The 27550-nt window shown below is 43.0% G+C and overlaps 1 protein-coding gene across 2 annotated transcripts in view; it reads left to right on the top strand.

Annotated features, from left to right (window-relative positions):
• TADA2A (transcriptional adaptor 2A) overlaps nt 1-23335 on the top strand; it is a 60707-nt gene extending 37372 nt beyond the window's left edge. For both annotated transcript variants that reach the window (XM_034434615.2, XM_034434616.3), the window contains exons 11-16: nt 803-913; nt 5461-5532; nt 11051-11183; nt 13778-13821; nt 19998-20071; nt 22895-23335. In XM_034434615.2, the coding sequence (XP_034290506.1) occupies nt 803-913; nt 5461-5532; nt 11051-11183; nt 13778-13821; nt 19998-20071; nt 22895-23080 (620 nt within the window). In that variant the 3' untranslated portion in view covers nt 23081-23335. The remainder of the gene's footprint in view (nt 1-802; nt 914-5460; nt 5533-11050; nt 11184-13777; nt 13822-19997; nt 20072-22894) is intronic.
• The last annotated feature ends 4215 nt before the right edge of the window (nt 23336-27550 follow it).

Below are 27550 nucleotides of genomic sequence, written 5' to 3'. Positions count from 1 at the left end.
TATGTAAGAAATGGTTTGTTATCAGTGTGGGAGAGAGTGAAAGAAAAACATTTGAATATTCCAACGTGGCTTTCTACAATAGAAGCGGTGACATACCCAAATATTGAGAACATGGGGAATATTGTTAGATATAAAGACATTTTGACAGATCGGGGAGAACTGAAACAAATACAAGAACTAGAGAGTCAAGGGATTGAGATAGATTGGTATACAAGACTGCAAATACAATCAAGATATGAAGCAGATTGTAGACAATATGGCTTTAACTTGGGGAAATCAGAACTGGATGAAATATTGTCAGGAACAATGAGCAAAGCTCTGATCTACGAAGTTTCTTCTGGAAACTGGTGTGTGTACTTCCACTTTCCTGCAAAAACTGGCCCATAGAAAAAACGGCTGTACTTAACAACTGCCACGTTTGCTTAACTGTCGCAAAAAAAAAAAAATCAGGTCGATAACATCGGTGACCCACTTTACGACCATCTAGACTTACGACTGTAATTGCCAGGCTCGAATTTTGGTCCTTAGTTGAAGACTATCCGTAAAAGAGAAGGCAGTGTTGGCTACTTCTGTCTGATCTTAGCACCATGTAATGCATTAAGAATTCTGGGGTTGCAGCCTGAATCAGGAGTGTCTTCAGACACACTCGCTGCAACCAAACGGTTGCAGCCTCCATCTTGACTTTTTTGACCCCGCCTCCCCCCAGTAGATGCCTTGGTCTCAACTTAGCAGGACAGCTGGGAAAACACGACTTCAGGATCACATTCTTGACTCAATATACATTTCCTTCTTTGTTTTGCAGTTCTGGAAAGAAGATACCCAAAGAAAGTTCAAGATCTCTATGAGACCATGAGGCGCTTTGCAAGAATATTGGGACCGACGGAACACGATAAATTCATAGAGAGCCATGCACGTAAGGTTTTCTTATTCATATTTATTTACGTAGGAGTTTTTCACGGGTGCATGGCTCAACCATGAATGTAAAACACATCTGGGTGCATTTGATGCAGAATTGCTGCGTTTCTCGCCAGACAGAAAAAGCAGGTTGTCCTCGACTTACGACCACAATTGAGCCCAAAATTTCTGTTGTTAAGTGAGACGTTGGTTAAGCGAGTTTTGTCCCAGTTTACGACCTTGCTTGCCATCGTTGTTAAATGAATCACTGCAGTTGATAAGTTAGCAACCCGGTTGTTAAGTGAATCTGGCTTCCCTGTTGACTTTGCTTGTCGGAAGGTCGTAAAAGCTGATCATGTGATCCCGGGACGCTGCAACCGTCATAAGTACGAACCAGTTGATAAGCATCTGAATTTTGATCACATGATCAAGGGGATGCTGCAGTGGTTGAATGGTCACTAAACGAACCAGAGATGGGTTTCAGCAGGTTCTGACCAGTTCTGGAAAGCGGGTAGCGGAAATTTTGAGTAGTTCGGAGAACCGATAGTAAAAATTCTGACTGGCCCTGCCCTCATCGATTCTCTGCCTCCAAAATCCCAACTGATCGGGAAGAAATGGGGATTTTGCAGTATCCTTCCCCTGGATTGGGGAAGGAATGGAGATTTTAAAGTATCCTTCCCCTGCCGTGCCCACCAAGCCACGCCCACAGAACCGGTAGTAAAAAAAAAATTGAATCCCACCACTGAAACGAACTGTTGTAAGTTGAGGACTACCTGTACCTGTTTGGGAAATTATGATCCGTTATTAGAGAAGGGTGTAAGGTAGGAGCTTCGCTACGCTAAAAAAAGTATGGGAAAAAAGTTGTAATGTACAGACTGACAGAAATTTATTTGCTTTTGTCTTCATTTTATTGTTTTTGCTAAACCGTTTATATTTATTTATTAAATTTGTTTGCCATCTATCTCGCTGCAAGGCAACTCCACCAGTCATAGAATATTTGAACAAGTCAACATTTTTTTAAAAAGGGATAAAATAGCCATGTGAAAACATTTAAAATCAAACTAAAATGGATAAGGAATAAATGCAGGTAATCCTCGATTTACAACAATACATTTAGTGACCGTTTGAAGTTGCAACGGCACTGAAAAAAGTGACTTATGACTGTTTTTCACACTTAGCGACCATTGAAGCATCCCCATGCTGCAACTGATTGGCAACTGGCATGCATTTATGACGGTTGCGTCTTGTGGTCACATGATCTCCTTTTATGACCTGACAAGCAGTGGGAAAATCAGACTCACTTAACCACCATGTTGCTAATTTAACAACTGCAGTGATTCACTTAACAACTGTGGCAAGAAAGGTTGTAAAATGGGACAAAATTCACTTAACAAATGTCTCATTTAGCAACAGAAATTTTGGGCTCAATTGTGGTCGTCAATTGAGGACTACCTGAATAATACAACTGAAAAATCTCTCCAGGGCTCCTGGAGGAAAGAGTGGATAGTTCATTTATTTTATCTGCTTTTGTTTGTTGAGTCTGTTTATAACGTCGTTTATCCCTTCAATTATAAAATACGTTGACCAGAATGGGTATTATTACTGTATAGCTGCTTTGGATGGATTTTAGCAGAGAAAATCAGCATGTAAATAAAATACTAGTTTGTGTGCCCAACACACAGCTTCCTTTTTAAACAGCCCCTAAATAAAAGCAGTAATCATCTTGTCAGATAATGGCTGTTTAGAAGTTAAACAATTTTATTTTTCTTTTCCTGAAACAAAATACCACGTGTAACCATTCTGGGCTCCATTTCCCAAAACAAAGCAATGGGTTTTGTAAAGGCTTGATGCAGATACACTGAGAATTGGAATGAGCCCAATTAAATTAGAGAAATAAAACACATAGATCTCTCGCCTTTAATAAGGAACGTAAGAACAAAAGCCTCATCCTTGTGTCTTTAAAAAGACGTTTCTACGCTCTACCACCGCAATAACATTTAATACATGAACTTAATTTGGAGGTCTTTTTTCCTTACCGCAAATCTCAGAGTGACTTTTTCTAGTTGAAATGCCCCTCCCTTAAATTCTCATTCCCCGTTCAAAACAGATTAATTTGAAACATTTTACACAAGGTTGGTTCTTTAATTCGTCTTAATTACAGGTTCGGAAATGACCGAGCAAGTAACCTGACCTGTTGCCTATATCCGTATGGTAATATTGCAAAGATGTAGAACCCCTTTAGAATTTTTACCAGTCTTTTTCTAAGAGTCTGGTTTTTTTACCTTCAACAGATGCTGAATGTCATTTTTCATTGTCAGTGTTTTACTCATTATGTCAGTGGTTTACACACGGAAACTGCTTTTATCCACGGGAACGATCGAAACAGTTCAGAACCCTCAGTTTGAATTTTCTCTTCAAATGAGAGACAAAGAGTTGAATGAGATATGCCATTGGCCCCATTGTTTTACTGCATTTCCACCATCACTGTGGGGTTGGGCCAATCCCACAGGTGCCTGGAAAATCCTTCACACTTTTCTGTTCATTAAACTGGAAAATGAAGCTGGCAGGGGAATTCTGGGAGCTGAAGTCCACACACCTTAAAGTTGCTACGGTTGAGAAACATTGCTTTATTGTGTTTTAGGGACTAAGTTTCCAGTACTTTGGACTACTGCAGCACGCTGACTAGGGAATTCTGGGAGTTGAAGTCCATAGACCTTAAACATTGGTAAGGCTGAGAACCATTGCTCTGAGGCAGGGGTCTCCAACCTTGGGGCATGGCTTGGCTGAGGAATTCTAGGAGTTGGAAGGCCACAAGTCGTAAAGTTTGCCAAGGTTGGAGACCCCTTCTTTAAGGAATTCAGAGAGTTAGGGTGGTGTAGTGTTAAAAGTGTTGGACTATAAACAGCTTCAATTGCATCATCTTCAGCTCCAACCTCTTCCCCCTCCCCTGCCCATTTCTTTGGACCAGTCCATTTCTTTACGCCTGAGAATCAGTGTGGTGCAGTGTTAGAGGTGCTGTTTAGTTATTTGAAAGCATGGAAACCCTTGGTGACTTTGGACCAGGGGTGGGATTCAGCTGGTTCGGGCGAAGCAGATGTTAATCTGGTTCGCTGAACTGGTAATTGCAAGGACTGGCTGACCTTGGCCACTCCACCCCGCCCCTCCCAGGAGTCTCCACGCGGCCTGTTTTGGATGCCAGGTAAGTGCAGGGCCCGCATGGAGGCTCTGGGCGGGCGAAAATTGGGCCTACCGGAAGTCCAGAAAAAGGCACATTTCTGGCCTCCTGAGCCTGGGGGAGGCTGTTTTCACCCTCCCGGAGGCTCAAGAAAAGCCTCCAGAGTCTGGGGAGGGCAAAACATTGTCATCCTCCGGTGCCGTGGTACAGGAAGCCGACTAGACCACGCCCCTGTGGCCACGCCCATCTAGCAACCAGGCCGAGAACTGGTTGCTAAAATTTTTCAATCCCACCCCTGCTTTTGGACTAGTCCTTTTCTCCACCCAGGTCTCAGTCTGGTCTAGTGGAGAAGGTGCTGGATGAGGAACGGAGAGTTCAAGTCGTGTATCCGGCCATTACACACACACACAGACACAGACACACACACACACACACACACACACACACACACACCAAGCTTCAGAAGCTCCCTGGTGGGCTTTGAGCCATTCCTTCTCTCTCATCTCAGAGGGAGGCTCTCAATATAAGAAGCTCTCATCCCCATCCCATCTGGCTCTTGGCTCTTGTAAGCGTGGTTTTAGCACAGCTTTTAATAATGTTTTAAGGTTGGTTGGTTTTCATCTTTTTAAGTACTTTTTCCTATTCTATAATTTGTAAGCCGCCAAGAGTCACTTTGCAGAGGAGGTGGTCAGCATAGAAATTTAATAAATAAAATATGTTTTATTTAAATAAAACTCTTGAATTCTCAAGTTTTTTCTTTCCGCTATCTATTCAAAATGGACAGTGATTAGTGTCTATGTGTGTGCGTTGCAGATATATATGTCCGTATGTATATAGCATGTATATATAGTATGTGTGTTATGTATGTGTTTGGGGTGGATATACAATTTCTCTTCAGAGCAGGCAACAGAGTTTCAGTTTTAATGTGGGCCGGTGTGTTCGGAGTAAAAAAATGACAGTAAGGTTATCTTATCTTAAAAATCTCCAGAGCCAGTGTGTTCCAGTGGTGAAGGTGATGAGATATGAGTTCTAATCCCCCCTTTGGCCACCGGATCTCCCTGGATGACTTCATTCTCTCTTAATCCAGCCCGCTCCAGAGTCAAACTCTCATCCAAGCCTAGTAAAATCATTATGGTGATTTCATTATGATGATTATAAGGAAAGAGCCAGATATTTTCTATCATTTTTTTAAAAAAAAATCACACTAACTTTTCACTTGCTTCTGAATTTTGCTATTTGGTGAAGTTTTTCCATGTTTGTTTTATACGTTATACCTAAATAATCTGTTTTAAATGCAAATAATGATTAAAAAAAACAGGAAAGCCACAACTTAACATGCTCCTTATTGGGTTTTTTTCTCCCCATTTCCTATTATTCTAATGGAAACACAGTGGAGTTTGAGCTGCGAACTGAAATCAAACGCCTACAGGAATACAGGGTAGCAGGAATCACCAATTTCTGCAGTAAGTATATACTGGATAGCACTAATTCAAGTAGTCCTTGATTTACAACCATTTCTTTAACAACCGATACAAGTTACAGTGGCACTGTAAAAAGCGACTTAACATCCAGTCCTTGCACTTATGACCATCACAGCATCCCCACAGTCACGTGATCAAATTTGGGGCACTTGGCAACCAGCTTGTATGTAGGACAGTTGCAGCCTCCTGGGGTCACACGATCTCCATTTTGTGACCTTCTCAGGTGACTTCCAACAAGCAAAGTCAATGGGGGAAGCCAGATTTGCTTAACAACCATGTGATTCGCTTAACAACTGGGGTGGATTCACGTAGCTGTGACCAAAAAAAAGTCATAAAATTGAACGCACCTCACTTAACAATCCTTGCTTAGCAATAGAAGTGTGGGCCCCAATTGTGGTTGTAAATGGAGGACTACTTGTAGTGGCAGCAAGAATTATTGTTTTGTGTGTGCTCATAAGTATAATACATGTATTATACTTTGCTTTGCTAGTATAATCATTATACTATGATTGCTTCAGTTAGTGACCTTTCATAGTAATAAGAGTGGAAAAAATAAAATTGCGACCGATCCTCATATATACGGCCATTTCAGCGTTACATAATTGCCATTCGCACACCTAGCTGATTTGTGACAGAGTTAATAAAGATTTTTGATGTCCTTTAATGACCCCGTAATCCCTTGCATCGCGGTAGAGTTGGGGCAACTGAGTGGAGTTGAGTGTTTACTGGCCGGATGCCCTTCTTGTTACCAATGCAGAGTTCGCAGCAGATAGTTTCTCATTACGCCCAGAGAGAGAGAAATATCTGCCTCTACTTAGGATCGAACTCACAGCCTCCTGATTGTGAGGCGAGAGCTCCACCTCTAGGCCACCGCACCACTCCAAACAGAGTCAATAAAGATGATGGAAGCAAATTTGTAATTGTGATGCTTTGCTTAGTGACTACAGCAGGAATGGGACAACTTCCCACAGCCAACTCATCACAGCCAACTCACCATGGGCAACTTAGCGAAGGACAAGTCGCCCCAGCCAACTCATCACAAGACAATTTAATCATTCTATTTAATTATTTAAAATAAATAAAAATTATTTTAGTTTTTGCCATTCACATTTCGTTCTGTCCCTCCTTTTGCATCCTTTCTGTAATTATTATTATTATTATTATTATTATTATTATTATTATTATTATTATTATTATTATTATTATTATTATTTCTATTTCTATACCGCCCTTCTCCCGAAGGACTCAGGGCGGTGGACAGCCTATTTAAAAACACAGAAACAAAAACAACAATTAAAATTTAAAATCATTAAATAATTAGGCTCCAATTAAAATCCCAGAAATTTAAAACACCCCAATTTAAAACGTTATGTTAATAGCCCGGCCTGGCGGAACAACAGGGTCTTCAGAGCGCAGCGAAACACCCGGAGGTCGGAGATCTTACGTAATGATTCTATTCCACCATTTCTTTGATATTAATGTAACTCTTCTCCTGCAGTGATTTGTCCTATGGCAAGGTGGCCGTGATGGAAAAGAAAGTGAGGGCATTAGCCCTTGCAGTCACGTGATTTTCCCACTTAGCGACCAACTTGCTTGTCCCAATTATGAGCATTAAGCAAGGGCTACCTGTATAGAGGAATTGCCTCTTGTCTGTTCTGTGGTGTTGCCACTCCTAAATGAAAAAAAAAAACCACAAAAAAAAAAAACCCAATGTGTGCTTTGAAACCTAAGCTATTAGTGACAAAGGCTCAAGTCATTATAATTGAGAAGAATCCGCATTCTGCAAAGAAGGTGGATATTTAGGGGATGCCCCAGATGGCAGCTGCTAAATTCTGGAGCAGTGACCAATTCACCTGAGAACGAGCTGCCTGAGTCACAAACCCATGTGGGTCCTTTCATCAGACAATGCAGTAACTATGTGCTCTGTCATTAGAGTCCAGCTTCCTGCTAGGGAAAAAAAAATAATAACCTACTGTCAGCAGTGCCCAACAATTGTCAATATGAGAGATTTCAAACCAGCCATTCAGGATCCCCAGCTAAATCTTTTTTTTATATATATATTTAATTTTTATTAATATATTCTATACACCAATACACCAATAAAATATACAATCCTGCCACCATGGTATAATGTGATTACATTGTCCATAAGTATAAAGTCATTCCTTTATACATAGATTTTTGCCATCATATATATACATCATCATATATCTATTCTATCCCACCTTTTCTGGACCCAATCGTACCATACTTTCCAACTGTTATAAAATTCTGAATCTTTTTTACCATTGATCAATCTAGTTAATCTATCTGATTCCTCACACTCATTAATTTTATATATTATTTTCAAATCTATCGGTAAGTATTGATTTTTCCACTCCTGCGCATACGCTAATCTTGCTGCAGTAATAATGTGAATCAACAAGAACCATATATCTGATTTAACATTCAAAGGTTTTGCCCCCAATAGGAAAATCTCAGGCCTTAATTCCAAATTAATCTGTGTAATTTCCAAAATCCATTGCCGTATTTTTTTCCAATATTTAACAGCCATTGGTGAAAATAGGTTCCATTACTGTAACCGCACTTCCAACAGCAGGCAGATGTCCCGGGAAACATTTTAGCTAATCTCGCCGGGTGGGAGATGCCACCGGTAGACCATTTTATATATGTTTTCTTTATATGAGAAGGCCATGGTTAATTTCATATTTTTCAACCAAATCTGTTCCCATTGCTGGAATCCCCAGCTAAATCTTGATTTTACAGTATGATTTTTTTTTTTCCCATCATGTTGCACCAGCCAACTGGTCTTCGGGTCTCCGGCGTGTAGACATGCACACGTTCTGGTTTGGGCACTCAGTGGCAAAAAGGTTCGCCATCACTGCCCTACACCATTTCTGACAAATGGCAATCCAATCTCAAGTGATGAAGCTCCCACAATTTCCGAAGGCAACTTCTGTTCCATTGGTTGATTGCTCTCCCTGTCAGAAAATCTCTCCTTATTTCTAGGTTGAATCTCTCCTTGATCTGTTTCCACCCATTATTCCTTGTCTGGCCTTCAGGTGCTTTGGAAAACAGCTTGACCCCCCAGTCCTCTCTGGGGCAGCCCCTCAAATATTGGAAGCCTGCTATCCTGTCTCTCCTGGTCCTTCTCTTCACTAGACTAGCCATGCCCAGTTCCTGCAACCGTTCATCGTATGTTTTAGCCTCTAGTCCCCTCATCATCCTGGTTTCTCTGCACTCTTTCTAGAGTCTCAACATCTTTTTTATAGTGTGGTGATCAAACCTGGATGCAGTATTCTAAGTGTGGTCTTACTAAGACCACACTTAGACTCTACTTTATAGAGTGGTATTAGTACCTCCCTTGATCTTGATTGTATCCCTCTGTTAATGCAATTTAGGATTGCGTTCGCTTTTATGGCCACCGCCGTACACTGTTGGCTCATATTTAACTGGTTGTCCACCAAGACTCCAAGATCCCTCTCACAGTTACTGCTATTAAGCCTGGTTTCACCCAGTCTATATGTGTACCTCTGGTTTTTCTTGCCTAAGTGTAAGACTTTACTTTTCTCTACGTTGAATTTCTTTTTGTTAGATAGGGCCCAGTGTTCAAGTCTGTCAAGATCCATCTGGATCTTGAGTCTATCTTCTAGGGCGTTGGCTATTCCTGCCAGTTTATCTGCAAATTTGGTAAGTTCCCCTTCTATTCCCTCATCTAAATCGTTTATGATGGTAGCCATTCTCAGTAGTTATGAGAAAATAGGTCTCGCCAGGTTATTTTCCTCCAGCAAATCTGGTTGACTTCTCAAAGCCCAACAGAAAATGTCAATCACTTGGATTTCATTGCATCTGAATTTTTTAAAAAAAACACTCTGTAAGAGTTATTTATAGAAGTATTCAGTTTTGACATGTCTGATAAATATTAGGATGTTTTTAAGTGACTCATTGGCCATGTGCATTTATGATAAAGGTTAGCACCACTGTATTTTACGTTTATTATCTTCCTACATATGAGAGTTTTGTTACTTTAAAAAATCTTTTAAGTTTCATTATAGAATAAAAATACATAGAAAAAGAAGTTAGATAACAGAGAGAGAGAGAGAGAGAGAGAGAGAGAGAGAGAGAGAGAGAGAGAGAGAGAGAGAGAGGGAGAGAAGGAAAATTTGTGACCAACTTTTTTCACAACAGTAAAATACAAAAAAAAACCCCAAAATACAACTTTAACCTTTTGAACACAACATTTCAAGCCATTTGTATAATAGCAAAATCAGTCTAATCATTAAAACCTAAAATCAACATTTCATTTTTTTCCCCTTTTTAAGCAAAAAGTCCAAAAGCTGTTTCCAAGTTAAAAACAAAACTAGCTAAAGTCTTCTCTTTAATTAAAACAATCAATTTTGCCTTCTCCGCCAACCATCACCTTCACTATCCACTCTTCCATTGTGGGAATTAGCGTGTCTTTCCATCTTTGTGCGTATAAGATTGTCGCCGCTGTCAGCCATCCCAACTTGGTCAGTTAGGAAAGAAAGACTCCATTGTTCACGAAAGTACACTTTACTAAAGCCAAGTGGTTACAATGTAGCAAAGCCAGATCTGGGATGTTCACGCCCAAAGCATCTGCTTAACTTTTCCCTTCTCCCCACCTTTCCCCTAGTTATCTTTAACTGTCCCGATTACATTCAAACAAATTATTTCAGTAACACTCCCTGGCTTGGCGGCCTGGATGGTGCTGCATTCCTTTCCATGACCTTGGAACTGCCAGCGGCTCCCATAGGACGCCACAAAGATTAGTTTTGATTGCCCCTTATCCCAGCCTCACTTCTATTCCCCACAGCTCCCTCCCCACATTGCCTATGGCAGTGGTGGTTAACCTTTTTGGTGTTGAGTGCCCAAAGCATGCATGCATTTGCATTCGGGTACGCGTGCCCGAACCCCCAAAATGTAATGCCCCCTGCCCCCGCTCATGTGCCCCACCCCCATGCACAGGTGTGCATCTCCACACATGCACCCTTCCCCCCCCCCGCATGCGCCCCAGCCTCCCCCGTGCCCCATTTTGGCTTCCAGGTAGGTGCAGGAGGCCTTCCAGGCCCAAAATGGGATGCTGGTGGGCACGCACACACAAACCCCCAAAATGCAATGTGAGCGCCCTCCCCCCCCGTGCATGTGCCCCACCTGTCCGCCCCCCCATGCATGTGCCCCACCCCCTGCGCATGTGCGGCAGAGACCCAAAGACCAACTGGCCGGCGGGAGGCATGTGCGCATGCGTGGTGCAACTGGGCTGAGACGACAGCTGGCGTGCCTGTAAAGAGGGCTCTGCATGCCACTTGTGGCACACGTGCCATAGTTCGCCATCACGGGCCTATGGCATCTGGCGAGGGGTGGTTGTAGCAGGATGGCAGTCTTGACATACTTTTTAAGGGGCAAAACTGTGTGGGTTGCGAAAATCTGCCCCAGCACTCTTCTGACACCCACCATTCCCCTTTCTGTTCTTTGGACACAGGTGCGAGGACATACGATCGTCTGAAGAAGGTGCGGGAAGAGGAACGGTTAAAACGCACCATGCTTTCTGAAGTCCTGCAGTACATCCAGGACAGCAGCGCCTGCCAGCAGTGGCTCAGCCGGCAAGCTGACATGTACGTCCCATTTTGAGCTTAGAAGATAAAAAAAAAAGAAAGGAAATTGGTATTTTTTTTTATTAAACAGGCAGGTTTGCTTGAGGAATGAATGGACAGGTAACACAAAAAAGAAGCCACTAGCTATATATTCCTCTTTCGAGAGCTCTGCCAATCTTGGGTAAAAAAACAGAATAGGACCAGATTTCTTTTACATTTTTATTTTTATACATATATTTATTTATATCACATCTGTATTATTTATTTTTAATAAATAACTCATGCTTGTGAACATACCTAATAATTCCTTTCTTCCTCCGATTTAAACCCATAACAACAATCTTGTTGCTGGGTTGGACTGAAAACAGAGGGCCTGGCCCAAAGTCACCCAGCCGGTTTTCATGCCTAAGGCAGAACTAGAACTCACCATCTCCTGATGATTAGTCCAAAGTGAACCGGCTGCCCCGTTCATGCCTATTTGTGGGACGAGGACTCACCATCTCCTGATGATTGACCTAAAGTGACCCAGTTGACTTATCATGCTTCAGGCGGGACTAGAACTTACCGTCTCCTAGTTTCTAGCCTGGTGCCTTAACCACTAAACCAGAGTGGCTCATTTCCAAGCAAAGCATATGTTCCTATTTTATGTTCCAAGATATGAGCAATTGTTCTTGGGAAGCAGGATGTACATTTGATGTGCCAAGCGAGGCAGGGATCCAACCATCTCTCTGGCTTCTGAAAATTGTGCCACCCAGTATTGGCACTCTCCTGCATTGAGTGCCTGACATCATTCCAACCTCTAGTCATAGTGTTAGGACCAACAATTAGGAAACTTCCTTTTCCCGCAACAGGCCAGCATGAGACATCCAGCCAGGTTCTCAGAGGTGACCAGTGAAGTGAGTTGTGCCTCATTTTACGACTTTTCCTTACCACATTTGTTAAGTGAATCGGGCTTCCCCATTGACTTTGCTTGTCTGAAGATCAAGAAAAGAGGATCACGTGATCCCGGGAAAACTATAACTGTCATAAATAGGAACCATTTGTCAAGCACCTGATGGGAAAATCACCTGACCATGTGGATGTTGCAGTGATCATACATGTTAAAAAACGGACATAAGTCATTTTTTTTTCAGTGCCGTTGTAACTTCGAGTGGTCACTAAATGAGCTGTTGTAAGTCGAGGACTACCTGTATTCCTTCCTGATGCTTTGAGAACTGCTTTGAGAACTGAATTGAGAGGCGTTGGCGCCTCTCAATTCGCATTCTATTCTCAGGCTATAGCAATAGCCCTTAGACTTATATACCGCTTCATAGTGCTTTTACAGCCCTCTCTAAGCGGTTTACAGAGTTAGCATATTTCCCCCAACAATCCGGGTCCTCATTTTACCCACCTTGGAAGGATGGAAGGCTGAGTCAAACCTTGAGCCTGGTGGGATTTGAACTGCTGAACTGCAGCTAGCAGTCAGCTGAAGTAGCCTGCAGTACTGCACTCTAACCACTGCGCCACCTCAGCTTTATGTGTCCGTGGCGGCTGGCTCTTTCCAATTTGACACCTCTGCTTCCCGTCGGCTTGTGTTTTCCACCCCCCTCCTTTTGTCTTCCCCATTCTCATGCCTGATCCACAAATTCCTTCCTCCCCCCCTCCCTTGCATTTTATGGCAGGATGCCAGCGAAGAAGCTGAAGATGGCAGGCGCTTAGAGAGAGCTTTTATTCTCTCGGTCTGTTGCTCAGCTGGACTGTGTACATCTGAAGAGTAAAAACTCATACCAGATAGGGTCATTTAGCTGCTGTCTGTTGAAGGCCCACAGTCCAAAATGTATGTTGCTAAGCGAGACAGTCGTTAAGTGATTTTGCCCCATTTTACAACCTTACTCGCCATTGCAGTTGTTACGTTAGTAACACGGTTGTTAAGTGACTCAGCCCTCCCCCATTGACCTTGCTTGTCAGAAGATTTCAAGAGTTTTTCTCATGGCCCTAGGACACTGCAACCGTCGTAAATCATGCCAGTTGCCAAGCATCCAACTTTTTTGATCACAGGACCCTGAGGATGCTGCAACCGTTGTTGTTAAGTGTGAAAAACGGTCATAAGTCCCCTTTTTCAGTATTGTAACTTTGAATGGTTACCGAACAAATGGTCATAAGTCAAGGAATATCTGTATTACAGCTGAAGAAACAACTATTATCAAGTCCCCTTCTTTTCTTTGCCTTAAGCCAGGGATCTGCAACCTTAAACACTCAAAGAGCCATTTGGACCCATTTCCCACAGAAAAGAAAACACCGGGAGCCACAAAACCTTCCTGTGTCTTGAGCAGCCACAAAACTAGCATATGTTGTTGAATTAAACGTTCTGTATTCTTCTGAAACTTTTCTTGGATTTATCCATGGTTGGCCTATCGGGGGTTGAAAAGCTCAATAAATCGCGTGCTGGCGGGTGTCGCACATTGGCTATTGTCATGCATATTTTGAGTGACAGGGAGCCACAGCAGAGGGGGGAAAGAGCCACATGCGGCTCCAGAGCCACAGGTTGCTGACCCCTGCCTTAAGCTCTGCTTAACCCTAATGTGTGGATCTTACTTTTGGCTAACCTGTTCCTTTTTTTTTTAATTTATTTACAGCGATTCTGGCCTGACTCTCACAGTACCAATTACGTCAAATTCAGGTATTTCTTTCTCTGCCTATCTGTTCATCATTATACTGTACAGTAGTGGCCAAAATTGTGGAAACCTTTTGGGAAAAGTGTATTTTTGAGGTTTGATGGCTAATAACACCACTTTTTTTTTTTTTTTTTTTTTTTTGAGTTTCAAGATAATCCTATTCCACTGCTGGAATGGCCTGGGAATAGACCAAACCTTAACCCAATTGAAGCATTAATGACATACAAGCCTGTGACACACTCACACTTACGTATGTGATTGTTTTGCATGTGTTCACAAGAATGTACGGCATGTGCCCATAAAATGAATCCTAGGATGTCATTCCCCAGTCAGGATCTTGATATTAAATTGGGAATCACTAGAATTCAAAATGAGGCATACATGAAACACATTAGTAATTAACGTTCCTGTAGAATCTCAAAGGGGAAAGGAAAATGTAGCTGTTGAATGGGAAGGCGTCTCCTCACCTGCATTTGCTCCAAGCTAAAAACTTGCAAGCTGTTTTGTTCTTGTTCTTTTCTCATTTTAAGCCACTGCCCATTAAGGTAATTATCGCTGGCATTTCCATTTCCCTCGGAGCTCACTGTTTCCCTTTTCTCCCACCCACACCTTGGTGTGCATGTATAAATATATATATATATATAGTCCTAGCTCAGAAAAAAACGGCGAAGGCATCTGGTGGACTTCAGCCACGGCACCATAAACACGTAATCTTTGAAGGTGGCACAAGACTTGTCAGCTTTAGTTTCATTTCAGGGGAAATAATAATAATGGCATTTCTCTTGTGACAGCTCATTGCTTAGTAAGTGTTCCTACTCATTTTCTTAACTGCATCTTTCCAGCGATTACCTCACCTAATGTGAACAGGTTTCAATGTGAGTCATTCGGCTACATTGCTGGTGTCTGATGTGTCACCTGTTCAGGATTTGAACTTGCTCAGAAAATCAGACACCAGTCAGAAGAATCCACCCTGCCTGTCAGATGTGCTCTGAATGACCCAAAATTGCCTGTCCACTGTGTGGCAAGATATGGCCCAACACACAATAACCACAAGGATTCCACTGTCCACTGGATCTCATGCCTCTCCTTAAGGAAATCACTTGTTCCATTTTTACAATAATGCCAAGAATAACACAAAATGATGACTCTTGGAAGAGTGTAGAGAAGAGCAACAAAGATGATTCGGGGACAGGAGGCTTAGAACAGTTGCAGGAATTGGGTATGTCTAGTTTAATGAAAAGAAGGACTAGGGGAGACATGATAGCAGTCTTCCAATATCTCAGGGGCTGCCACAAAGAAGAGGGAGTCAAGCTGTTCTCCAAAGCACCTGAGGGCAGGACAAGAAGCAATGGGTGGAAACTAATCAAGGAGAGAAGCAACCTGGAACTAAGGAGAAATTTCCTGACAGTTAGAACAATTAATCAGTGGAACAACTTGCCTCCAGAAGTTGTGAATGCTCCAACGCTGGAAGTTTTTAAGAAGATGTTGGATAACCATTTGTCTGAAGTGGTGTAGGGTTTCCTGCCTAAGCAGGGGGTTGGACTAGAAGACCTCCAAGGTCCCTTCCAACTCTGCTATTCTATTCTCTTCTAAATCTGTTTACAGGTAGTCCTCGATTTACAGCCATTCAAAGTTACAAGTATAAGTTGCAAGTATAAAGTTAAGAGCCATGGTGGCGCAGTGGTTAGAATATTCTATTCTATTCTATTCTATTCTATTCTATTCTATTCTATTCTATTCTATTCTATTCTATTCTAATATGCTCCTTTATTTCCTGCAAAATATCCTAAAATGCCAATTACAGGAAGTCCTCGACTTAACAACCATAATTGAATCTGGAATGATTGTTATATGGGTAGTCCTCAACTTACAATGGTTCATTTAGTGACCATTCAAAGTTACAATGGCACTGACTTGTGACTTACATAAGTGACTTATGACCGTTTTTCACACTTACGACCGTTACAGCATCTCCCTCCCCATGGTCACATGATCAGAATTCAGGGGCTTGGCAGCTGGTTCATATGTATGATGGTTGCAATGTCCCAGGGGGTACGGGATCAACTTCTGCGACCTTAACACGGTTGTTAAGAGAATCTGCCTTCCCCATTGACGTTGCTCGTGTTACTAACTTTTAACTACTGCAGTGATTCACTTCAGTAGCAAGAAAGGTCATAAAATGGGGCAATATTGACTGTCTCCAAGCAACGGAAATTTTGTAATTCAATTGTGGTTGTAAGTTGAGGACTACCTATAACCTGATGGGGCTTCATTGCTAGATAAATGCTTAGAACCATAGAATCCTGCCCAGGAAGGAATTCTTAGACCAAGGATGTCCAAAGTTGGCAACTTTAAGACCTATGGACTTCAATTCCCATAAGACAAGACTTAAAGTTGCCAAGATTGGACACCCCTGTCTTATTTGTTGTTGTTAGTTGTGAAATCGTGTCCGACCCATCGTGACCCCATGGACAACGTTCCTCCAGGCCTTCCTGTCCTTTACCATCCTCTGGAGTTCATTTAAGCTCACATCGACTGCTTCAGTGACTCCATCCAGCCACCTCGTTCTCTGACGTCCCTTTCTTCCTTTGCCCTCAATCTTTCCCAGCATTAGGCTCTTCTCCAGGGAGTCCTTCCTTCTCATTCGGTGGCCAAAGTATTTGAGTTTCATCTACAGGATCTGGCCTTCTAAAGAGCAGTCAGGGTTGATCTCCTCTAGGACTGACCGGTTTGATCGCCTTGCAGTCCAAGAGACTCGCAGGAATCTTCTCCAGCACCAGAGTTCAAAGGCCTCAATTCTTTGGCGCTCAGCCTTCCTTATGGTCCAACTTTCACAGCCGTTCCCTGTCTTATAGGCCATCATAGATCAACAGCCCCCCAACCTTTGCTTTAAAACTTTCCGTAAGGATCAGCCTTAGCTATCGTCTCAGGAAAGTATGGCTCTTGAAACAAACGGTATTTCAAAAGGAACTTTTACCCAAGTGAAGTGATTGCAGACAAGCCAGGCAATGCCTGAAGATCCCAGCATAAAGCCTTATGCTAATTTTCCCTGTTCAACCAGCGCCCCTTGTCCACCAGTAGCCAATCCAATGCCACATAGGTGTTATGAAAACCCCGAGGCGGGATGGTGATAACGGGTTGCTGAGGCCTTGGGTAACAGGCTGGAACCGGTTGGGAGGGAATCCATCCTGAAGGCCCAGTCCCCCTCCCTAATTCCCATGGGATTGCAGCGAAAGCATTCAAAGCAATCAGGCACCAAGAAGCATCCCCAGCCCTCCCCTTCGGAATGGCAGTGACATTTCCATCGGTAAAGTTGCAGATCTCGCAGAAGAAATTGCAGTCTGTAGAATCTGAAGTAAAGCATTTAGGACACTTGATCAGTCAAGGAAGTAAGAAAATAAATCCAGAAGGGATAGTAACACAACCCAAACCAAAGAATAAAAAGGAGGTTTGAAAGTTGTTGGGGTTGGTAGGGTATTGTAAACTGTGGATAGATGGATACACAGAAAAAGTTAAAATTTTTGTATGGAAAGATAGCTGGAGGAAGAACCATGGGAAGTGGAATGGAAAGAAGGTGATATGGAAAGAGTAGAAGAGTTAAAGAAAGCTCTGGTGTTGAGCCTGCCTGATTTAAAGAAACCCATTTGTTTGTAGCCATCGAAGAAGGCATAGCTAAAGGAGTTCTAGTTCAAACATGGGCCGGAAAGAAGAAACCAGTAGCATTTTTGTCAAAGCTGATGGATCCTGTGGTGCGTGGCTGGCCATTGTGCATTCAAGCCATTGCTGCTACCGCACTACTGGTAGAGGAGAGTAGAAAAACAATAAAAGTTCCACCCCAATTCCAGGACTTTTCCCAGTTCTTCATAATTTAAGCTCGGGATGTTCTTCCTCCTTTGAAGTAGGGATCTGCTTCTCTAAAACTCCCACCTGTTGTTTCTTGTTCTATCTAGACATTGTGGATAAAATCGAGCTACTCCCTCTTCCATGGAGCAGCCCTTCCCTTTTGGAAGATTGCTATCATCCTGCGTGTTTAAATCCCACGGGATCCTGTTAAATTCTCTAGATTGCTATCTAGAAATGCCGAGGTGTATAGCAAAGGCAAATCAGTCAGTTACCGAATTCTCCTCTTGTCTACTGCGGGAGCTTTCTCCTTGGGTCAGGAGATAGTCCTCGACTTACAACCGTTTGTTTAGTGACCGTTCGATATTACCACCGCACTGAGAAAAGTGACTTACGGCTGTTTTTCATACTTAACGACCATTGCAGCATCCCCACGGTCACGTTGGTCAAAATTTGGATGCTTGGCAAATGGCCCACATTTATGACATTTGCATTGTCCCCGGGGGTCATGCGATGGACTCTTGCACACCCTTCTGTTTGACCAGCAAAATCAAGGGGGAAGCCAGAGGCACTTACAACAGCCGTGTGACTAGCTTAACAGCTGCAGTGATTCATTTAACAGCTGTGGCAAGAAAGGTCGTAAAACGGGACAAAGTTCACTTAACAACTGTCTCGCTTAGCAACAGAAATTGTGGTTGCAAATTGAGGACTACCTGCATAGTAGCGCCAGCTTTTTAATCCATCAGTGTTTCTTGCCAGGGTCGGAAATGGCAGGACCAAATAGAGCCTGGGTAACCCTAATAGGCTGCCAAAAGAGAAAAAGAGACCTGATCTGATTCCTTAATTATTAGTGTCTTTGGAACAGACCTGGGCATTTTATGGCCCCTGGGCAACATCTGGCCCAGTGGTGGGTTTCAAAATTTTTTACTACTGGTTCTGTGGGCGTGGCTTGGTGGGCGTGGCAAGGGAAGGTTACTGCAAAATCCCCATTTCCTCCCGATCAGCTGGGACTTGGGAGGCAGAGAATAGATGGGGGGCGGGGCCAGTCAGAATTTTTACTACCGGTTCTCCGAACTATTCAAAATTTCTGCTACCGGTTCTCCAGAACTGGTCAGAACCTGCTGAAACCCACCTCTGATCTGGCCCTCGTGGGCCCTTGCTTTTATTTTGAAAGCCTTTTTCCCCCCAATTTACATATGTGCGAGCGTGCATTTCTATGCAGCTTCACAGCCCTATTGATTCAGCCTTCCACAACAGTTCCATCCAGTTTCTCATGCAACTCCCTTGGGAAAATCAATTGCACACCCCTATATTGGAAGGTAGCCCCAGAATCACAGATTACTTAGCAATAGCACATAGATTAATATATTACTTCATAGTTCTTTACAGCCCTCGCTAAGTGATTTACAGAGTCAATTTCCCCAACAATCTGAGTCTTCATTTTACCAACCTCGGAAGGATAGAAGGCTGAGTCAACCTTGAGCCGGTCAGGATCAAACTCCTGGCAGTGAGCAGAGTTAGCCTGCAATACTGCACGCTAACCACTAGGTCGCCACGGCTCCCGATTACTGGTAATTAATGGCATTCAGGTTCGTCCATTGCCACACGAGGCTGCTTTGATGAAAAATATTGGGGTTTCTACACACACACACACACACACACACACACACACACACACACACACACATATGTCCTCCCACTGATGCATTAGTAATTCTAGTTCAGGAGTCTCCAACCTTGGCAACTTTACGACTTGTGGACTTCGACTCCCAGAATTCCTCAGCCAGCGCATGTGAATTCTGGGAGTCGAAGTCCACAAGTCATAAAGTTGCCAAGGTTGGAGACCCCTGTTCTAGTTGCACATCCCAGAGGTAACTTTTTATGGCCCTCTCAGAACAGAGCCTTGATAGTACAGGGGTTTAGTGCACCCTGTTATTAACACAGCTGCCTGCAATTTCTGCTGGTTCGAATCTCTCCAAGGCTCAAGGTTGACTCAGCCTTCCATCCTTTCTAAGGTAGGTGAAATGAGGACCCAGTTTGTGGGGGCAATAAGCTGACTTTGTATAAAATATACAAAAGAATGAAGGCTATTGCTTAACGCATTGTAAGCCGCCCTGAGTCTCCGGAGAAGGGCGGCATATAAATCAAATTTAAAAAAAAAACAAAAAACCAGGCCCAGGTTGGTCAAAAACAGTGGGCACCATTTTTAATAAATCTATCCACCCCCCATTTTAACTCTACCCCCCCTTCTAATCCACCAGCACTCCACGTGGAAAATAATTGCAAGAGCTGGCTCCCCAAATCCTGACTCTTTCTAACCAGAGCTTCTACCTTTCCATAGGTAGACGAAGCGCTCCTCCGTTGAACCTCACCGGTCTCCCTGGAACGGAAAAGCTGAACGAGAAGGAAAAAGAGGTAATGGGGATTCATTTAACCCTCATGTTAAATTACTCTTGGTCTCGTTAAGACCGTATGGATTGTACCTCATCAAAGTTTTTGTAGCCCCAAATTCCTGCATGGACTTGACAGTTATGCAAGTCAGGTCTAATGCAGGGAATATGCTGCCTATTTCCTGCTGGTGTAATCTTTTTCCATCACTATTTCATAGGAAACCACCATTGTTTGTTGGGAACGGCCTGCAAATGTGGGTCAGTTGAAATGCTGGCATTGCCTGACAGCCTAATCACACAATACCTGTGTGTATAAGTGGCCAGTGGAAATGCCAGCTCTAGGAACACACACAGGCCTAAATATTTTTCCCTGTCACCCTCATAGACACAGTTATTTTTTTTATTTTCAAAGTCTCACAGTACAATTAGAAGAAATGAATTTCCTGTGCAAAAAATGGAAAGGAATGCAGGTTTTATAAAAGAGAAATTAGCCTTTAAAAATATTGAAAGCTTCCTTCAACTCCTGATGAATTCCTGAATGGAAGCCCTTAGGACAGTGTTTCTCAACTTTGGCCACTTAAAGATGGATGGACTTCAACTCCCAGAATTCCCCAGCCAAAGCAAATTCCATGAAGCAAAAAAAATATTCTAGAACAGTATTTCTCAACCTTGGGTACTTTTAAGATGGATGGACTTCAACTCCCAGAATTCCCTAGCCAGCATGGGCAGCTGGCTGGCTGGCTGGGGAAGTCCATACGTCTTCAAAGTAACCAAGGTTGAAAAACACTGCCTTAAAATAACAAGATGGGCATATTTTGGATTATTTTTCTTCCTTCTTCTCAAGAAAGGAAGAGACTAGCTGCCTTTTCCCCTCAAATCTTCCAAACCTTCAAGACAAATTCAGCTGATATTTTACATGTCTCTCAATATCCTAGGTGAACATTTTTCATCTACAACATTCTTGTAGCCTTGACAGAAGCTTCATTTTCTTTGGTGGTGGCAGTTTTGTTCTGCTGGGTTATATCAGAGCATTTTCTTACTAGTGTAAAGGGAGAAAAGTGGGCAGTTGGTGTCTCCACTGCAATCATTATAACACTGGGAACTTAAGAAGGGAGCTAGAGTTTTTAGCAACTACTATTGGTACTATTCTGGCGTTACTAAGGCAAAGGGCAGGTTCATAAGCTCCTATTTCAGCCTCCAGAAGACAATAACAGAGTTGGAAGGGACTTTGGAGGTCATCTAGTCCAACCCCCTGCTCATGCAGGAGATCTATACTGGGGATTCAAACCGTCGACCTTTCTGATCAACAAGCTCAGCGTCTTAGCCACTGAGCCACCTAGGGAGGGCTTGTCATGTAATGTCTAGCATATAAACCTGTTGTCTGCATGCCTCAGTCCCAAAGGTGCTTTTTCAAAAGGCAATTGGACTTTATGTTGAAGACGTTTCGCTTCTCATCCAAGCAGCTTCTTCAGTTCTGATTGAATGATGGGGAAAGGAAGGAAGACTGCAAGAAATATCAGTCCTTCCAATCGCCACCATTCACTCAGAACTGAAGAAGCTTCTTCGATGAGAAGCGAAATGTTTTCAAGGAGAAAACCCAAGAAAGTCCAATTGCCTCTTGAAAAAGCACCTTTGGGACAACTATGGACTGGAAGACTGAGAATCTTCGTAGACATTCCACAGGTAGTTGCTTTTCAGAATTGGGCAGAGCCAGGTTTATGAAAAGGTACCAAAACGGACTGACTGATCTTACTGGTGGGGGGTGGGGGGTGGGAGGGTGAAGAGATGGCCTGCCTGATTGGCACCTATCAGTCATCCTGCATTAGGCACCGCTAGGTCTCTTGAGTTAGAACGCCTAGCTGTATTTGAAGCAAATTTTCCTACACAGCCAATTTTGGAAGAATAGAATTGCTGACTGTTATGGAGACCAGATGTTTTGAATATGGGTGTGGGTGTGGGTGTTTTGTAACAATTGTTAAGCGAATGCCACAGTCATAGGGCAAAAGGCACAGTTTTAAGCAGGCCCATTGTTCATTATGGGACAATTTTTGTCAGAAACCAGAAGTAAATGCCAGTTTCCAGCCAAAACATCATAAATTGTGGTCATGTGACCGCAGGGTGCTGCAAATGTCCATAAATGCGACCTGTTTGCCGAGTGGCCATAATGCAACCACATGACCAAGGGGAAGGGATGATGCTGGCTGGGGAATTCTGGGAGTTGAAGTCCACACATATCTTTAAGTTGTCAAGGTTGAGAATCATTGATGTAGAACAGTGATGACGAACCTTTTCAGCGCCAAGTGCCAAAAAGGTCATGCGGAAACGGGGGGCGCTCGTCGGGGCCATGCTCCGGAAAAGCCAAACATCCAAGTTCTAATGCACATGAGCGCCCGACGATCAGCTGGCTGGTTTTTGCCACTGCCGTGTGCGTGAAGGACAGCTGATCGTCGCACATGCACCAGAAACCTGGAACACAAACAGGCAAGACCGCATATGCCAGGCGACATGGCTTCACGTGCCACTTTGGGCACGCATGTCATAGGTTCCCCATCACGGATCTAGAACGAATATCGATGAATTATTAAGCAGATGCAGTCTTACTGAAATTGGGAGAAAGGGAGGAAGTGAAGGTGACAATGAGGGTGACAATGCTGGCTTGGGAATTCTGGGAATTGAAGTCCCACAAATCTTAAAATTGCTAAAGTTGAGAAACACTGAGGTAAAATGAACATTGAGGGGTTATTAAACCGATGCCGTCTCGATGAAGGTGGTGGGAGACGGGGAAAATGAAGAGGAATGGGTGATGGGTATTTAGGACACATGACTAACCAGAAGTGGTTTCTCCTAGCTCTGTCAAATCGTACGGTTGGTCCCTGGAGCATACTTAGAGTACAAAGCCGCCTTAGTCAACGAGTGCCACAAACAAGGAGGCCTCAGGCTAGCCCAGGCCCGAGCCCTGATCAAGATCGACGTGAACAAGACCAGGAAGATCTACGACTTCCTCATCCGAGAAGGATCCATCACCAAAGCCTAACAGGAAAAAAAAAAAATCAGAAACTTTTTTTGGGGGGTACTTTTGCACCTTGTGCTTTTGAAGCAAAGATTGGGGTTTCGTCCGTCGTGGCACTTGCAAGATGGAGAAAGACGTCTTCGCAAACTTCATTTACATTTCCTCGGTTCTTTTTAACTCTGGTGTATTAACGATTTGCGTGCCCTGTGCTGCTATGAACTTTTTTGGAAAGAATGGTAAGATATGTAATCTATTAATAAAATATGAGTGGGTAGCATATTTCTCGCACTTCTGACAGCTCTAAAAGAGAAGCGTGGAAGATTTTTTTCCCTCAGTGCTACCGGTGGCATAAGTACAGGTCTGAAACACTTCACACTCACTCGCTTCTTGGAACACATTTTTGTGCTCAGCTTTTGTGTGGGAGAACCGGCAGAAAAATTCCTCTTCGTTTTTTTTTTTTTTCCCCCCAAGAGGCTCAGTGAATGCTAGAGGAGATAAAACCTTCACCGCCTGCTCGTGTTACCCATTCTAAAATTACAACATTCAGAAGGAGGGAGGGAGGGAATTTCAGCTCAGGATGGATGGAGCAGAATAATGTATCAATCACTTCTCTTTCACATACCTAAATTCTACATCAAGGATTCAAATATTGGGTGCAGGTAGGATGTATTTGAAGGAGCTGAACTGGGAAGGGTCCGTGAGGTTTAGGATATTGAAAGCACGAGTTTGGGCAAAGGGAGTGACTTACAGAAGCAGCTTTTAGGCTAATACACCACCCCATCACATTTTACAGCCCTCTCTAAGCTTTTTAGAGTCAGCCTGTTGTCCCCCAACAATTTGGGTCCTCATTTTACTGACCTCAGAAGGGTGGAAGGCTGAGTCAACCTTGAGCCCCGTCAGGTTCAAACTCCAGGCTGTGGGCAGAGTTAGCCTGCAAGCATTCTAACCACGGCGCCACCAGGGAACAAAATGTTATGGAGGAACAAAGTGTTCAGAGGTATGAACAAAACCATGAACCTCTATCATGACTATTCCAGTAGATCTTGTGGTCCCAATACTGGCAGTCTGCTGGGAATACTTAATACTGAGGACTAGCCTTTGAAAACAGCACTGTGAGGTCCTTTGATGCTCTCTGAGCTTAGTTGTTTTTTTACAGACGTTTCATTACCCTACTAGGTAACATCATCAGTTTGCAAACCCCGCTTCTTTCTAGCACTGATGATGTTACCTTGTTGGGTAATGAAACATCATCTGCAAGAAAGCAGCCAAGCTCAGAGAGCATCAAGGACCCCACAGTTCAGTCGTGAGCTACAAATGTTGTCTTCTGTTCATATCAGGCATTGTTTTGTGATGGGCTTGTTAAAGACATCTTCGACCTCAGACTGGATGTGTGCATTTTGGGCTGTGAAAAATAAAAACTTGTCAAATTATAATCGTGCAAGCCCTGTGTTAACAGTAGTGGCCAAAATTGTGGAAACCTTTTGGTAAAAGTGTATTTTCTAAAACTACCTTATAATACCACTTTTTTTTTTTTAATGGAGTAGTACCGTAAAATTATATATCAATGGAAAGATAATTTAATCAAGAATGTAATGCAATAACTTTTATGAAGGATTTGCTATTAGAATAGCCGTTACAGTCTAAAGAAGAAAAGTGAAACACGTCGAAAAAACAAGATATACAAAAATGATCACCACGTCAGTTAATCCTTAGTAGGGTAACCTTTAGCGTGAATTACTGCCTTACAGCGTCTTCCCATGGAGTGAACCAAGTCTTTTAGTTCTGCAGCTGTTATAATGTGAAACCGAGATTGAAGGACTGCTTCTATTAACTGGGTTTTATTGCTGGGTTGCTTCTGACTAGCAAGTTTCTTTAGTCGGCTCCATAGATTTTCAATTGGGTGAAGGTGTGGGCTATTCCCAGGCCATTCCAGCAGTGGAATAGGATTGTCTTGAAACTCAAAAAAAAACAAAAAACAGTGGTGTTATTAGCCATCAAACCTCAAAAATACACTTTTCCCAAAAAGGTTTCCACAATTTTGGCTACTACTGTATATTCTCTAATAAGACTTCAGGGAGTAATAAGGGAGCCTTGTCCTTAAGGAAGCAGATCCTGCTTTCCAAGAAGTAACCCTCGGCAATCCGGCTGCTGAAACTTCTAAAAAGGACGACGGGACAGCAAAAATTCTACCTTGAGTCTGACCTGCACTTGGGATTAAACATTAAAATCCATGCAAAACAAAATACAGGTAAGCCTTGATTTATGACCACAATTGGGACCGGAATATGTTTTGCTAAGCAAGATGGTTGTTCACTGAGTTATGCCTAATATTATGAGCCTTGGTGGTGCAGCGGACTAAGTGCTGTTATGTAGCACTTAGCTGCCAGCTACCTGCAATTAGTGCGAGTTCAAATCTCACCAGGCTCAAGGTTGACTCAGCCTTCCATCCTTCTGAGGTAGGTAAATTGAGGACCCGGATTGTGGGGGCAATAAGCTGACTTTGTAGAAAACACCAATTATGGGGGGGCCAAAAGCTCTAATAAGCAGGTATATACAAAAGAATGAAGGCTATTGCTATAAGTGCATTGTAAGCCGCCCTGAGTCTTCGGTGGAGGGCGGCATATAAATTGAACTAATAAATAATAAATGACTGTTTTGCCATGGTTGTTAAGTGAATCATGTGGTCATTAAGCGAATCCGGCTTCCCCCATTGACTTTGGCTTGTGGAAGCTGGCTGGGGAGATCGCGTGACCCCAGGACACTGCAACAGTTGTAAAGACATGCCAGTTGCCAAGAAAAGTCACTAAACGAACAATTGTAAATCGAGGACTACCTGTATAGCACAGGACTTACTAGAAAAGTCTCTTTTTAGATTGACAGCACTGGGTCAACAGTGAGTTTTAAAATTGAGGATTGAACTGAATTAAAATCCCAACGTTGTAAAATGGGACTGGCAAGTTTTTAAAAATGGCAGTGGAAAACTTGTGTATTCTGATCAGAAAACCAACAACGAATGAGTCCGGCATAAACTAAAGGGATCTTCACCTTTAATTTGTTACATTAAGATGCTTTTTGACATCACAAGTTTCTCTATGACATCACGACAGGCTACCAAAGAGAGTCAGCACCATTCTAAATATACCCGCCTGCGCCATTCAAATCCATGCAATGGGAATAAATCCAGCCGCTGTACGTTTTCAGAGGCATGGTGAGAAAGGCGCACCTGCTGTGTTACCCCATTTGTGTACCTCCTAAAAGGCAGAGCTAAAGCAGGTCTCCAGGCAACCCACCACTGATGCCCACCAGCCGGTCATTAGGGCAGAGAATCGGTTGTTAAAATTATTTGAATCCCACCACTGCACACAACTCTCCTTTTTTGAAAAAGAGTCACAAAGCTGCTACTTTTGTCTATTTCAACCAGCTGCGAACAGCATTAAATGAAATAGAAAACCCTTGTTTGGTACATACTGTATAAATGTTCAACTTTCAAAAAAAGGATAGATTGTCAAGAGTTTGTGACGGATCTAATAAGATCCAGAATCAGAGCTTAGCATCCTGGTAGTATCTTCTTCATTCGTGGAGCAGTTCTTACTATTTTAACCTACTCTTGGAAATACCTCTGATAAAAATGAAAAAAGGGTCTCTTGATGTGGAGCAAATCATTTTCTAACCCTTTGATGTCAAACACCCTGGATGAAGGGGGCTTGGTAAGGTATTATTTTTTTTAGCCTAAAAGATTGAGAATAACTGGCAGTTTTTGAGGTCCGTGAAGCTTTAAGCTTGCCATCCAACCGGTTTAGCAACATTCGGGATATAGGCAGGTGTCCCTATTCTGGAGTCAAATGAAGCTTATGAATTAGCATCAGCCCATTACCAAGCTACAGTTCTTCATTCCCCAGTTATCTTCCCTCTGATCTCACCAAGGTGCAGCCAGCTATGTAACTGCAGCAAAGAGCTTTTGCAACGGATACTGGCCTACAAACACAGGTTGAGCTACCAGGAGCCCCTGGTTAAAATACAGGTAGTCCTCAACTTACGACCCCAATTGACCCCCCCAAATTGAGGTTGCTAAGTGAGACATTAGTTAAGTGAGTTTTGCCCCGTCTTTTCTTGCCACGTTTGTTTCGTGAATCATTGCCGTTGTTAAATTAGTAACACGGTTGTTAAGTGAATCTGGTTTCCCCGTTGGCTTTGCTTTGTCAGAAGGTCGCAAAAGATGATCACATGATCCCAGGACACTGCAACCGTCATAAATGGGAGTCAGTTGTTAATCACCCAACCATGGGGGATGCTTGGTAGTACAGTGGTTTAATGCACCCTGTAATTAACACAGCTGCCTGCAATTTCTGCTGGTTCGAATCTCTCCAAGGCTCAAGGTTGACTCAGCCTTCCATCCTTTCTAAGGTAGGTAAATTGAGGACCCAGTTTGTGGGGGCAATAAGCTGACTTTGTATAAATATACAAAAGGATGAAGGCTGTTGCTTAGCGCATTGT

The sequence above is a fragment of the Pantherophis guttatus genome, chromosome 1 (assembly GCF_059756535.1).
Source record: "Pantherophis guttatus breed Tessera chromosome 1, ASM5975653v1, whole genome shotgun sequence".
Classification (NCBI taxonomy): Eukaryota; Metazoa; Chordata; class Lepidosauria; order Squamata; family Colubridae; genus Pantherophis; species Pantherophis guttatus.
Note: the sequence above shows the minus strand (reverse complement) of the source record. Positions and strands in the feature narration are given on the sequence as shown.